Here is a 13,717-nt window from a genome sequence, read left to right as displayed (position 1 = left end):
ACCCTAACTATCAAATATACATAATTCAAGCAAACAACTGCTACTTAACTAAAGATAGCTAAGCAAGAACATGCAAAAGTAAACTAAAGATAGCTAAGCAAGAACATGCAGAAGTAAAAGGCAAACAAAACACAATTTTTGCACTGATGAATAAGCAATAAAACTCGTGCAGTAATTTAATAGTAAAACAGGAAGCACGAGTCATTTTTGGATGAAAACTAAGGGTGTGTTTGGTGCAGCGATATGGTGTCACAGCACAATTTTTCCTCTTTGGCAAAATTATGTTTTGCTCGCCCTCTCAAAAAATTGTAGCTGAAATTTATGTTTTGCCACCATATCTGGCTTTCTGCGGTGACTGCTAGAAAAATGCGGAAAAATGCGGTCAAAAAAAAAAAAATGTATTAGTCACCGTAGTTTTTTGAATAACAGCTTCTTCAGTTATTTCACAGCTGTTTCTATAATTGCAGCTACCCCAAACAAACCCTAAATAGCAATGAAAGTATGACACTACACTTTTCAAGTCTTAGACCCTATTGAGTCGGTTAAAATTTTTCAAAATTAGAATTCAACGTTGTTCTCAATAACTGCCCCAAAAAATTGATATGAACCAAATATTGTGAAACACTGAAGAATGCACAAGTGTACGACAGAGTCCATGTATTGTTCTCATAGGGAACAAGCTAAATTCTAAAGTGAAAAAGATTCAGCCTGCTGGTTTTGAACTTGAATGTATGGAGTTTTTGTATTTTGTTAAAGGGACTAATATTAATTTTTGAAAATTTCTCTTATTTGAATTGGTTCCGTAGGAATTTTAGTTCAAATTGGTGATTCAACAAGTATCAACTAGTATGTGACAATCGGAAGCAACAATCTTCTTTATCCCTTCCTTGGCATCTAAGAAAGTTTGGAAATCATACTGGTTTAGTCTCCTAAATCAAGTGATTAGCCCAAGCTACCACTTCTCCCTAAATGATTGCACTAATCTAGAGACAATATTCCAATACCCTTGAATTACTATGTTAACCTAGTTGTTCCACTAAGTTCACGATGAGTTTTAACATTTTAACTGGCTAGGTCAAAAGTAAATTAAGGTCTAAAGGTTAAAATATCACAATGAAAAAGATTGCATGAAATCACACCAAAAAAATTTCACTAGTCATTCCTACATAGCCAATCAAAGAGAGAAACGAGAAAACTACTCACAAATTATACTTACAAACAACACATGATTTTATTGTAAGGAAATATAATATACATGATCTTAACGAATAAAAGTCAATTGTAAATATAAATATTCTGCAAACTTGTGTCTTTTCTCTTTCCACACGGAATTTTGAAGTTTACAACATGATTTTACACTCTGATCTATTTGAAATCTCTCATCATTTGTCTCTTTCATCGACTACAGAATTTTTCAAGGTTGAGAGTCCCTCCCCAATGCTTTGTGAACTCCCCACCACCCCGGCCCGCCCCTCGCCACCACAAATGTAAACCATGTGTTTTTAATACTTAATTTCGCAAATCAACGCATGTGAACCACTCTCAACCATCAAATCGTGTGAAGCGGCGCTTAGGGGTTGGTCACTAGTGTCTTGATGCTGCAGTCAAGACCCTTGTTTGCCTATTTTTCGCCTTCTCAGGTTGGATTTCTAGGATTCTGGCCACCTAGGCTCCCATTTTTGGCCTCTGGGTGCCCAGAATTTGTGTCTGGGTTCCAGTTTTGCTGTCTGCTTGCGCTTGGGCATCAAGACTGGCAAAGCGGCGCCTAGGTTTGGTGAGGGGTGCTCGAGCAGCCTGGTTCAACTCATTTCATCCCATTTTTAGTCCGTTTCATCTCATTTACTTTGTAAATTTCTAATCACCTGTACACTACATAAAGTCACAAATACCATGAAAAACATAAAAATACATAAATAAAGATAAAAATATTCTTTAAATAAGATGCATATTTTATACACTGCATGCATATATGCTGCTTATGCTTTTTTTCATTAAACACTAAGCATTTTTTTTAATGATATAGAAATCACTATATTTTTTTTTGCATCTATTGCTGCTCTATGCAGCTATTAAGCTACACACACACACACATGCAGAGAGAGAGAGAGAGAGAGGCACCCTACCTGTATCTTCAAAATTTTAATGAAAGAGTTACATATATATACCATCTTACCCATATTATGGTTTTTTCGCGTGATATGAAAGATTTCGATGTTATAAATGTAAGAAGTAAAGTTTATATGTTAGATATGTAAATACCTTGAAAATGGGTAGTTTGTATGTAAATGCCCAATTTTTAATATATCTTTATAGAAATATTTCCGTTTATTTTATTCTTATAATCTAATTTTTTGTACATATGAATTGTGGATTCCGCTAATGGTTTTCTTTGATGCTAATCTTTAGTCGGAGAGCGCCCAGGGCGAGGCTGCAGCAAGTGCGATGGCCGGTCGCGGGCGTCCCGCTTTCGGTGGACGCGGCGGAAGAGGCATGAGAAGAAGGTGATCAAAACACTATTCATTTCATTAAGCCTCAACTTTAGTGCTTCTTCTTCAGTGATATTTTCTTACTGCTCTTATAGTTTCACCTTTGGGGTGCTTATTTTAAGCTTCTTATTGGCCTTTTCAAAGATATGTTGAGTATGAAGCAATTGACTAACTTATGTTACATTATGTTGCACAGATTTTGATGAGCTTTTTGTTATATTATTTCCTAGTTATCTTATGCTTTGCTCATTTGGTTGTTTTGTTAACATATTTCACAACTAAACTTTATTTTTTAAATTTGTCACCCAATCCTTCATATCACATAAAAATTAGCACTTTTAACTTTTGAAAAGTGATGCAGTGGCATAGATGTAAATTAAATTTTAGCTGTTTCATATATAAATACGGTAGGAATTAGGTGGTATGTATGTAATTTTTCCCTTTAAAAAAAAAATATTGAAGGCAAATATAAGGAAGGGTTTTAAAATTTATCATGATTAAAATTTTAGCAGTGTATTTTTGCCCACAATTCTTTTAAAAGCGTAACGTGCATTCTTTTGCATGAGATGGATATAGAAGTTTTTTCTTTTATGTAATTTATTTCAATTTTAACTGAACTGTTAAATCTTTGAAGAGCATTTACATCCTTATCACCCAAATTCTTATGTATTTACACCTCTAACAGCTAAATTTTGTCTTTTACAATTAGACCATCCAACTATTACATATAAAAAAATATCATAATTTTAATTCAAGGATAGGTAGGATATGCAATTATAAAAATTAAATTGGTTAAGTTTCGTTTATTTGAGTATTTGGTTTTTAAAATTATAATATTTGATTTTTGTTTATAGTTATGGTTTTAATTTATGTTAAAAGAATTAAAATTTAGATGTAAATGGAGGATTTATGAAATTAAAATGATATTAGTAATTCATGTTGTTTGTTAATAATTAAATTTTGTTATGTTCATTAATCAGTCTGTTTCAAGTGAATTAAGTTATTTTTTTTGGTTGGATGTTGGATATAAGTTACAATTGATTTGATCAATTTGAAAATCCACGGAGACAGATTATGAGTAAGAAATTGATTTGTATGTAAAATTGAGCGGTATGTAAACTGTACAATATGTTAATAGACATACTCATATAATATTTATGAAATCCTCCTCACAAAAACCATCACAAACAACTTGGTGGGATCATGAGTCCTGTACAATTTCCAGAAGCGTGCCTGCAAAGTGACTTTGCAGGTTGATTTTTGTATGTGAGCTTTATATTGCTCATTCCGAGCTCCTTACAAGGATTAGTAGGGCTGCAGTCAAAGTTTATGGCTATAGGAGATGCCGATGTTCCCTTTATATTTCTGTATTTCACATCACTTATTTGTATTCTGGAATCCTGCACAAGAGAAAAATTAAGGGGGCTTCCTTTTACATGCACCACCAATTGCTTATGTATATACATATAGACAGTCATATTTACAGAAATACCACTAAAATCCTTAACATCATATCAAAAATATCATTATCTCTTTTTAAAAGTTAAATATACAAATGTGTTATAAGTATAAATATTAAATTTGATAACAATTGTGTGGTATGTATGTAAATTTCCACAAAAATCATGGGTGGTCATATACCTACATATCAGTCCAACTCTTCTGTGTTACATATATAAACCCTCAATTTTACCTTTTAACATTCATAACGCCCAAAATTTTAATATAAAATAAAAAAAAAAATCACTATTTTACCCTTAAAAAAAGTGAGGGCATATGACTAAAAATTGGTGTCGGTGTTAAATATGTAACACACGAATTAAGTTGTGTGTTTGTAAATCTTCCAAAAATAATTGTATTTTAGTTAATAATGATAATTATGTCAAGAGAAGAAAAGTTTATAATATTAAATCAAATTTCTGTATACTCAAACTTATAATTCTTATTAAAATATTGTTCTCAAGTTCACACAGCAAAATTAAATTTTTATGAGCTGAGTCATGGGCTAGTCTCTTATGCTTGTATTGTATAACTGTATAGTTATAACTACTAATAATGTTTTTTTTACTCGCTATGGAAATTTATATGGTAATTTATATATCATGCAATTTATATGTTTTTACATACATAATTTTGCTTGTGTAAAGGTCAAATATTTAACTTCACATTAAAATTATTATTATTATTATTAATTTTTTTAGAGCAGAACACATTTTTTCATGCATATGTTTTGATGTATGGAATTAAAGTATTAAAAAACTTGTATACACCAAATCTGTTAACACAAATCTCAAAGCAATCGAACGGTCCAGATGATGGTCAAACAATCAAGGCAACCAATCGTCCAACAAGCGATCACGTGATCAGAATCGACTGACACACTATCACAAGAGATTCAATCGACGAACCATACATGCAGTGTTAATTGACTATAACACATAAAAGAGACTTTGATTGCAAGCTAGCCGACCGACCAACTTTTACTACGGCGAGCAAGATCGCCTTATGATCGGGCGCCCCAGTCGACCGACATCTACTTCAGAAGGCGTGGCTGCCACTCAGCCGGTCATCGCAGTTGACCGATTTCAAGCAAGTCAACCAACTAATTACCGCCATATCAAAATTTAAATTGTAATACAAATGTAGTATAAAATGTATAAGATTAATTAGAGTATCAACTTTTTTTTTTTCTTCAAAATGGTTTTCATTTAAAATTGTTCCCTACTTTCTGTAATTGTACTAATACGCCCCTATAAATAGGAAGAAAAATGAAAAATAAATGGGCCCTTCTTCCCATTCTCTCTACAGTAAATTCTTGACTTATTCTACTATATCCTTCGCTTTCCTCTTTTATTCGTTCTAACTCTCGAGGCGTGTTCACAAAGGATAATTTATGATTCAACATTCTAAAAGGTGGTGCGGTGAGCGTTGACATGCCCCAGACGAGAAGCAGAGCCAACTGCAAAGGAGAATCCCTGTAAAAAGATTTAACGCCAATAGAGTTCAATAAAGAGAGATTATGTTGAGACATACAGTAAGAGATCCAGGCACTATGAACACAAATAATGGACCGGTTTGAAACTCTTCGAGCGGTCATGATCATGAACACCTGACCGCCGCCCATGGAGGGAGTGTCTCGGGGAACCCACACACACCCCTCCCCCTGAGGGCTCCCCAAGATAAGCTGTCAGCACCCCACGATTGGCCCGATGACCGACCAATAGAAGGACGACGAGATTTCCATCTAGTAGATAGCGTTGCATCTACGATGAGAGTCCCACATCAGGCGGATCTAATAAAAACACTCGCTCGCCCAATCATTGTTAGCACATTCTCCCGAAAAATTCTAGAAACAATACTCCCGACGAAGCTCAAGATTCCTCACTTTAATCCATATAAAATGAAAAGCGACCAAGACCACCTCGCCTCTTTTGATCGAGAGTTGGTTCTGCAAATCGATGATGACATGGAGTGCTGGCTGTTCCTGACTACGCTGAAAGAAATCACGAACTGATAGTTTTCTAGCCTACCGGTTGGAGTCATCCCATCATTCTTTGAATTCCAAAAGCTCTTCTTGAGACACTTTGCTAATGTGCAGAAGCTAAGGAAGAAAATAGAAACCTTGCTTTAGATCAAACAGGGCGATGGTGAAAGCCTATGAGCTTTCATCACTAACTTCCAAAAGGAAATGCTAGAGGTGAAGAACTTGGGACCTCTCATCGCCCGAACAACACGTGAAGCAGTGGATCCTCAACAAGAAATTCATGTGTGACTTGAAATTAAGCCAAATACCTTCGTGAAGGTTGTAGAATTAGCAAACGATCACATCGTTGCCAAAGATTACCTTATGGAGTCCTCTAAAATTAAATCGAGAGCATCTGACCCTTGGGAACAGAACCCGGAGACCGGGAGGAAAACCGAAGGATAAAGAGTGACTGAGTCATTGACGTATGATTGAATTGAGATTCGAGACCTTGAGACAACTAGAAGGGAATCCAAGGCAACCAGGGTCAGTAGCCATGCCTCTCTGATCAGCAGTCGTCTTGGTACTTCGAGTGACCACGCTTATATCAAGAGATGCAAGGTTTGACACCCTAATCCTAATGTGTCAATGGTCGATCTAGTCTAGGCCATTGAATATACACACAATCAAACAAAAATGTTTTTGGTTTTTCATGGTTTTCTTAAAAATAGTGAAAATTTTTTTACACAGATAATTAACACTACATGTTTTCAAGTCCAAGACCTCAAAGTTCAACTAAAACTTTTCTAAGTCAAATTACCGTCGTTCTCCGGCAACTGCGCCAAAAATTAATGTCACTTCCTAGTGCTAAAACACATAGAGGCTCACAAAATTTCACATGTTGTATCAGTAATATCAAATTTTAGAGTCCAGAATGTCGATCCTATAGGGAACGAGGTAATCCTTGTTAGGAAAATCTCTAGCCTATTGGTTTTAGTCATAGCCTGAAACTTTAGTTTTTGAAATATTCCTACATATTAATCCTAATGTGTCACAAGCAATTTAAAAGTTACAGTCCTATAAAACTAAACTTAAATTATTATAATTACACTAAAAACATCAATTACTAGTGGCTCTTCCTTGTAATGAGTTAAAAAGATATCACGAAATTAAGAATTGCAACTAGATAAGATTAGTGACAAATAGGAGCAATAATCTTCTTTACTCTCTCCTGAGCGCATAAAGAAACTTGGTTAGAAATGACTTGATTCCCATAAATCCCATATCTAACCCATAAGAGTATATTTTTCTAGCATTTGCATCTCCCCAAAAGGCATATCAACCTATACCTTATAGTTTAATGTGATAAGCCTAGCTGATTCCACCCACACTTTCCCAAGACTTATGGTTAACAACATATTTTAACAATTAGCTTGGTCAGAATAAAAAGTATATTAAGTCTTGAAGATTTATCATCACCATATAAAATAATAAAAAATAATATGCAATTCTCATTACATCCATCCTACTTAATCATCACAAAGAAGAGTGACAAGTCTACTCAAAAAGCATGATGAAAACACCAAACAAATTCATTGAAACAAGAGAAATCCACTATTCAATTGTTACAAATTGAAATACAATAGAAAGAATATACAAAACTTACCTTTTTCTTCTTTATAACTACTAAAAGATGGATCAATCAACACACTTTCTAAATTCCTTACTCCGATGCTCCTATAGAACGCTCCTTGTCCTCTGCACTGAAACAAGAAGGGCTTACCAACCACTAATTAACCAACTAACATCAATCTCCTTTAAGTCCTTCATGTACAACTTTTTGTGGACACAACATTAGCTTCCATAAATTCCCAGCATCCCCACACGATTCGCCACACGTTCCACACGACTGAATTCCTAAATTGCAGCGACTGCTCTAGTCAGTTTATGGTGCCTAGGCGCCTAGGTGCCCAAAGGTTAGCGCCTAGACACCAGGCTCGCTATTTTGCTGAGGAATAAATGGGAAACTAAGCACTCAAAGGGTCCGAGGCCTAGGAGCCAGTTTCACAACACCTAAGCCCACAATGGTTGGCTCCTAACCTCTCGGGTTCTTAAGGTAGGGACTAACGCCTAGGTGCCAATGGTTCCAACGCCTAGGCGCCAGTGCCACTTTACACCTGTAAGCTCCAAGTCTCCTTCTGCTTTCTTCACTTCAATTTTCTATTGTACCTGCAAGATAAACACAAAAATATCTTTTGTAAAGTGCAATTTCATCCATAAAAATATATAAGAACATCAAGTGATTCTAATTAACTCATCCACACATTAGAGGGGAACGTCCTCTTCCTTCATCAGCTCATTTCCCTGCTGACATACTTCCTACCCTTGGGTGAAGGTGGGATATCACCTCTAGAGGATGAAGTCGACTCCCCTGACAAGGATCTAGACATGGTAGAAGGGGTAACATGGCTAGCCTTGTTCCTCTCGGATAGGGGAACAAAGGAAGAAACCTTGAAATGGAAATCCATCAGAGCGGCGACGATTGGTGACATACCAGTCTACATGCCAGTTGTAGAAGAGGAGGGAATTGCAAGAGCATTTCTTCAGGAGCTCCCTCAGAAGCAGACACTCCTCCATCACCTCTCTTTCATCAACAACATGAGAAGCATATTTTTGAGGAGTAATAGTGATATTGCTAGTCACTGTGTCTTGAATAATAATGGTAGTTTCAGACATAGAGAAGATATGCCTCAAGACCGAGCAATATGGAGACGAGTCCCCATCTTCTGTTGGTTTACCTAGTGATGTGGAACACTTCTGCTTTTGAAGTTTAATGGAAAGCTTCTCCTTCATTTCCCTCGCATGGATATGCTCGCTGGTGTTGGAGAGGCGCCACAGTTCTTCGATCATCTTGCCCTTCAGCACAAGTGTAATCATCCCCTCGATGGTGTATTGGGAGACCAAGAGATAGCGACCGATCAACATTGCGTGGGCAACCTCCATGCTCTCCAGAAGGGACTTTGGCCTGCACACTAATTTCGTTGATGGCTAGGTCTAGATTCCCCAACAGCCAGAACATGAGCTGACTAAATATTTCTTCTTCCAGTCCTTTATTTTATTCTCTACTCCCAGCAAGTGGAACTCATTACTCACCGAGAGCATGACAAATCCCTCCTTATCAACCTTGAATGAAAATAAATGTGTGAATAATTTGATCGACCGGGAGATGTGTTCCACTCGATAGTAGAGGATGAAGGTCATCACAACGACCTTGGAGTTAGACAGTAACTTTGCTGGAATAACCCCGTATGTATTGAAGATGCACCGGAGCTCGACACACAGAGGTAGCTAGAGACCTTCTTTGAATTGGTCCCAGTAAAAGAGCAGAACATTCCCCACCAAGTTTGTTGCTTGGTCCGCTCCCGACAACTTCAGAAGACTGAAACTATCATCCAACACATATCCCTTCTACAACTCCTTCACTTTAGTCTCTGCCACAAATGAGTGATCAACACATCTAATGGAGTGAAGAGGGTGGGGGAGTACTTTGGGGTCATTTCTGAAAACACAAAGCGACCAGAAAAGTAAAAGAGAGATAAAGGAAAATCAAAAGCTCAAGGTAGAAATCAGAATGTGTAGAGAAAGAAGCAAAGATTTCGTGCCCCATTTATAGAGCAGTTACATAAAATGAGGCATCACGTGGCCGACATCATTTCCAAAACTATTTTTTTAAAGTTTATTCAAAATTTACACCAAATGTATTTTTAAATTTATTCAAATATAGTTCCATTTCCAAATAACATTATTACAGGTCTTGAATAATATATTTTATGAGTAGGTTTTCTATGCCTCAGTTGCGACATATCTGATACTTTTCAAGCTTCATTTTATAATGATATTGCACTTTAAAGGTGTGTTTTCTTATGTTTTTGGTTGTAGATACATTAAACTGAAGAATTTGGAGTGATTGAAGCAAAAAGAACAAAAATGGACTAAAACAGAGCAAATCAGAGCTAATTGGGTCAAACCGGGGCACACCAGAGCTAAGGGGACCTAAACCGGACACTTAAATGCCTGTGCCCAGTGCTTAAGGGAGCCAAGGGGACCTAAATCGGACACTTAAGTGCCTGTGATCAGCACTTAAGTTCCAAAAATGGTGCTTAGGCGCCACCAAACAGAGAGGGGGGCGCTTAAGCTCCCAAAAACTTAGGCGCCACCAGATAGAGAGGGGGGCGCTTAAGCTCCAAAAAATGGTGCTTAAGAGCCACCAAACAGAGAGGGGGGCGCTTAAGCTCCCAAAAACGATGCTTAGGCGCCGGTGACAGTTTTCAACATATCTTATAGAATATACGTCGGACTTGGACGATTTTTGAAGCGGTGCTTCGTGCATCTCTTGAGAAATTTGTTGTAAATGAGAAAAGGAACTTTATATAAGAATTTGGCGTGGTTATATGGAGTTTTAAAGAGGCACTTCAGACACCATTTGGAAGATTCATTGAATCTAGACAGTTTTGAAGAGACACTTAAGCATCTCTTGGGAAATAATAAAAAATGGCTTAGAAATATTTTTAGAACAACTCTTAGACCCTTGAATTAATTGAAAGAGGAGAAGAAGACTTGGAGAAGATGAGAAAAAGGCTTGGACGTGGGCCCCAAGTGGGGCAGCAAGGTGAGAGAGAAAGAGAGAGAGTGAGAGGTTTATTCTTTTCTTTTCACTTTGTTCTTGGAGAGGATCGTAAGGATATTGCTTTCGTTATACAAGGAGAGTTTGATTCTATCAGAGATAATTATTTTTGTTGTATTTTAATTTGAATTTAGTACTTTGTTTGTATGTTTTCAAAGTCTTGTTCAATGAAAAGTTCTTGTTGTTTTTCCATATGTAGTGAGTAGTTTTCATTACTCTTCCCACTTGTAATGAATTAATATGCATGTGTAGGATATAGAATCAAATAGAGTGAGAATATATTGTGATGATTTTATTTTGTTCTTCATTTACATGTAAACTTGATCAACTTGCATGTTAAAATATGTTGTTCCGGGATGATATTGTCTCAATCAACTGTAGTAGAATCACATAAGATTGCATGGATGAGAATGTAGTCCATATAATTAAGTCCAAATAAATAGTGAAATAATCTTTAAAGGGTGTAGAATTATAGGGCTTTAGAGCGACAGGCTAAAGCCTTTAATTTGGTCTATTGTTTTAGGTTTTGATGCGAGATGTTAGCCTTCAGATGGAGGGATAAGAAGGAACTCTAGAGTGAGAGCTAGTATCTTCCCTGCCTAGCCCGTCTTCAAAACTATTCAAACTTTAGATTAACTAATGTTCTTTATAACATCTTTAGTAAGGGTAAATAATATAATTGTTCCTAATTGTCACAATCTCTCTCAATACTTGTTTTACTTTTACACATGTCACTACTTTCATTGCATGAGGAAGAGTACTTTTAATATATTAAAAACACCACTTTTTGATTTTCACTAAGTATTTTAATTTAGAAGTAGAATTAGTAATGTAGTGATAATTGTAGGAAAAAATCAAAACCAAATTTTTATCGATCTTCCAAGCTAGGGCGTGTTATTCTAAACTTGAATTTCTCTTGAAAGTCGCCGTGATTAACCTCGATCTCTGTGGGATCGATATTCGAGGCTTAATCAGAAAATCCTATATTACTTGATAACGATACGTATACTTACGTAGAATCCCTAGAAATATAATTGAAATTTTAATTTGCTTGGGATCAAGTTTTTGGTGTCATTACCGGAGATTAAAATCATCAAGTAGTGGTGTCAACTTCTTAAATTCTACATATAAAAAAAATATCGGGATCAAGTTTTTGGCACCGTTGCCGGGGATCGTAACGGTTGATCTTGACTTTTAGGAGAATTTTAGTTGAAGGAATTAGGCTTAGACTTGGAAACTGTAGTGTCGTAACAACTGTTTTTGTGTGAAAAGTGTTTTTTGTATGAAGAGTGTTGTGAAAAAAAATTTTTGTGTGAAAAACAAGGTGTTTGTGAAAATGTTTTATAGTCTAAAATAATTTTTTGTTTTATTTGTTTAATTATTAATGTATTATTTGTTGTGTTGCGTATGCAAAACAAAAGATCCTTAAGACTTGTGTCTTATGATCATGATCTAGAAAAAAAGAAAAAAATCAAAAAAATAGAAAGGAGTTGAAAAACCAGAAATGGAAATGAAAAACATTCAAAATAATAACTTAGAAAATCATCATAAATCATTGAGGGATTATGTAAATCCTATGACAGATGAAATTCACTCAAGTATACAAACCCGTGTCGTAGAAGCTGACTTGTTTGAATTAAATTCATCGATTATCCAACTAGTGCAGAACAACCAGCTTGGGGGAACTCCTTCGGAGGATCCCTATTTACACTTATCAATTTTTCTAGAACTTTGTGCTACATTTCGTTATAACGGCATTTCAGACGATGCTGTTAGACAAAGGCTTTTTCCTTTCTCACTAAGGGATAAGACTAAAATATGGATATACTCATTAGCACCTTGCTCTATTAAAAATTGGGAGGAGTTAACTCAAAAATTCTTAACTAAGTAATTTCCACCTTCAAGGACTACTAAACTTAGAAACTATATTATCTCATTTTGTTAGTATAAAGGGGAATCAATATACGAAACCTGGGAAAGATTTAAGGAACTCCTAAGTAAGTGTCCACACCATGCTCTGCCCGATTGGTTAATCATTCAAACTTTTTACAATGAGTTAGTAGGATCCCTTAGGTCTGCAATTGGTGCCGCCGCTGGTGGATCATTAATGTCAAAATCATTTGATGTAACATATGCGTTAATTGAAGAAATGACTACAAATAAATTTCAATGTCCCTCTGTAAGGGAAAATCTTAAAAAGGTAGCCAATGTTCATGATGCAGATGCATTTGCAATTCTTGCATTTCAGGTTGCTAGAATATCAAGGAAGTTGGACCAACTTGGAATGAACCAACCTCAATTCACTTCAGTAAGTTAGGAAAGTTCATTAGGGCATATGATTGATTCTAACTTATCATATGAGACTTTAAATACCATAAACAACCTGTATTCTAACTTTTATAACTCAGGTTTAAAGAACCATCCCGATTTTAACTTGTATCATATTATTTGGGGTGGAAACCAATAATGGGAAAATAATCATGCAAATCCTAATGGAAGTTAGAATAATCAGGGGAACACAAACTATATACCTTCATATCCATCAAAATCTAACAATGATCAACAATTTAAGGATAAGAAGATGTCTATAGAAGAAGTGGCATTGCAAATGAGAAACTATTTGCAAGGTCAAAATGCTACGATTAGAAACATAGATAATCAACTGGGATAAATTGCCAATTCACTTAGCAATAAACCCCAAGGAACACTTCCTAGAAACACTGAGATCAACCCTAAAGAGAAAAATGATGAACAAATAGACGCTGTCCAATTAAGAAGTGAAAGAGAGATAGAGGATGTGGTTAGAAAAGAGAAAGAAGTTGTGAGAGAAACAAAGGAAACTAAAAGACCTAAAGAACATGTTTCTAAGGATCTAAAAAAATTAATATCTCCAACTAAAATCAATTTAGAAACACCACCACCTCCATTTCCTCAAAGAATTAGACAGTATGAGTTGGATAAACAATTTTTAAAGTTCATGGAAGTACTTAAGAAATTAACAATAAATATTCCTTTTGCTGAAGCTTTGGAACAAATACCAAGTTATGCAAAGTTTATGAAGGAGATATTAAACAAGAAAAGGAA

General features: G+C 35.7%; 2 protein-coding genes across 2 annotated transcripts in view; one reads left to right on the top strand and one right to left on the bottom strand.

Annotated features, from left to right (window-relative positions):
* The window catches only part of LOC110037202 (T-complex protein 1 subunit eta), a 28,008-nt gene extending 25,305 nt beyond the window's left edge, over positions 1-2,703 (top strand). The window contains exon 14 of the mRNA XM_020741789.1: positions 2,407-2,703. Within this exon, the coding sequence (XP_020597448.1) occupies positions 2,407-2,505 (99 nt within the window). The 3' untranslated portion in view covers positions 2,506-2,703. The remainder of the gene's footprint in view (positions 1-2,406) is intronic.
* Positions 2,704-3,599: 896 nt separating this feature from the next.
* The window catches only part of LOC110037203 (polygalacturonase-like), a 20,934-nt gene continuing 10,816 nt past the window's right edge, over positions 3,600-13,717 (bottom strand). Inside the window, exon 4 of the mRNA XM_020741790.1 lies at positions 3,600-3,886. Within this exon, the coding sequence (XP_020597449.1) occupies positions 3,668-3,886 (219 nt within the window). The 3' untranslated portion in view covers positions 3,600-3,667. The remainder of the gene's footprint in view (positions 3,887-13,717) is intronic.

This window comes from Phalaenopsis equestris, unplaced genomic scaffold, assembly GCF_001263595.1.
Source record: "Phalaenopsis equestris unplaced genomic scaffold, ASM126359v1 Scaffold216767, whole genome shotgun sequence".
NCBI classification, from domain to species: Eukaryota; Viridiplantae; Streptophyta; class Magnoliopsida; order Asparagales; family Orchidaceae; genus Phalaenopsis; species Phalaenopsis equestris.
The sequence above is the reverse complement of the archived record's forward strand: the minus strand, read 5'-3'. Positions and strand labels throughout refer to the sequence as shown.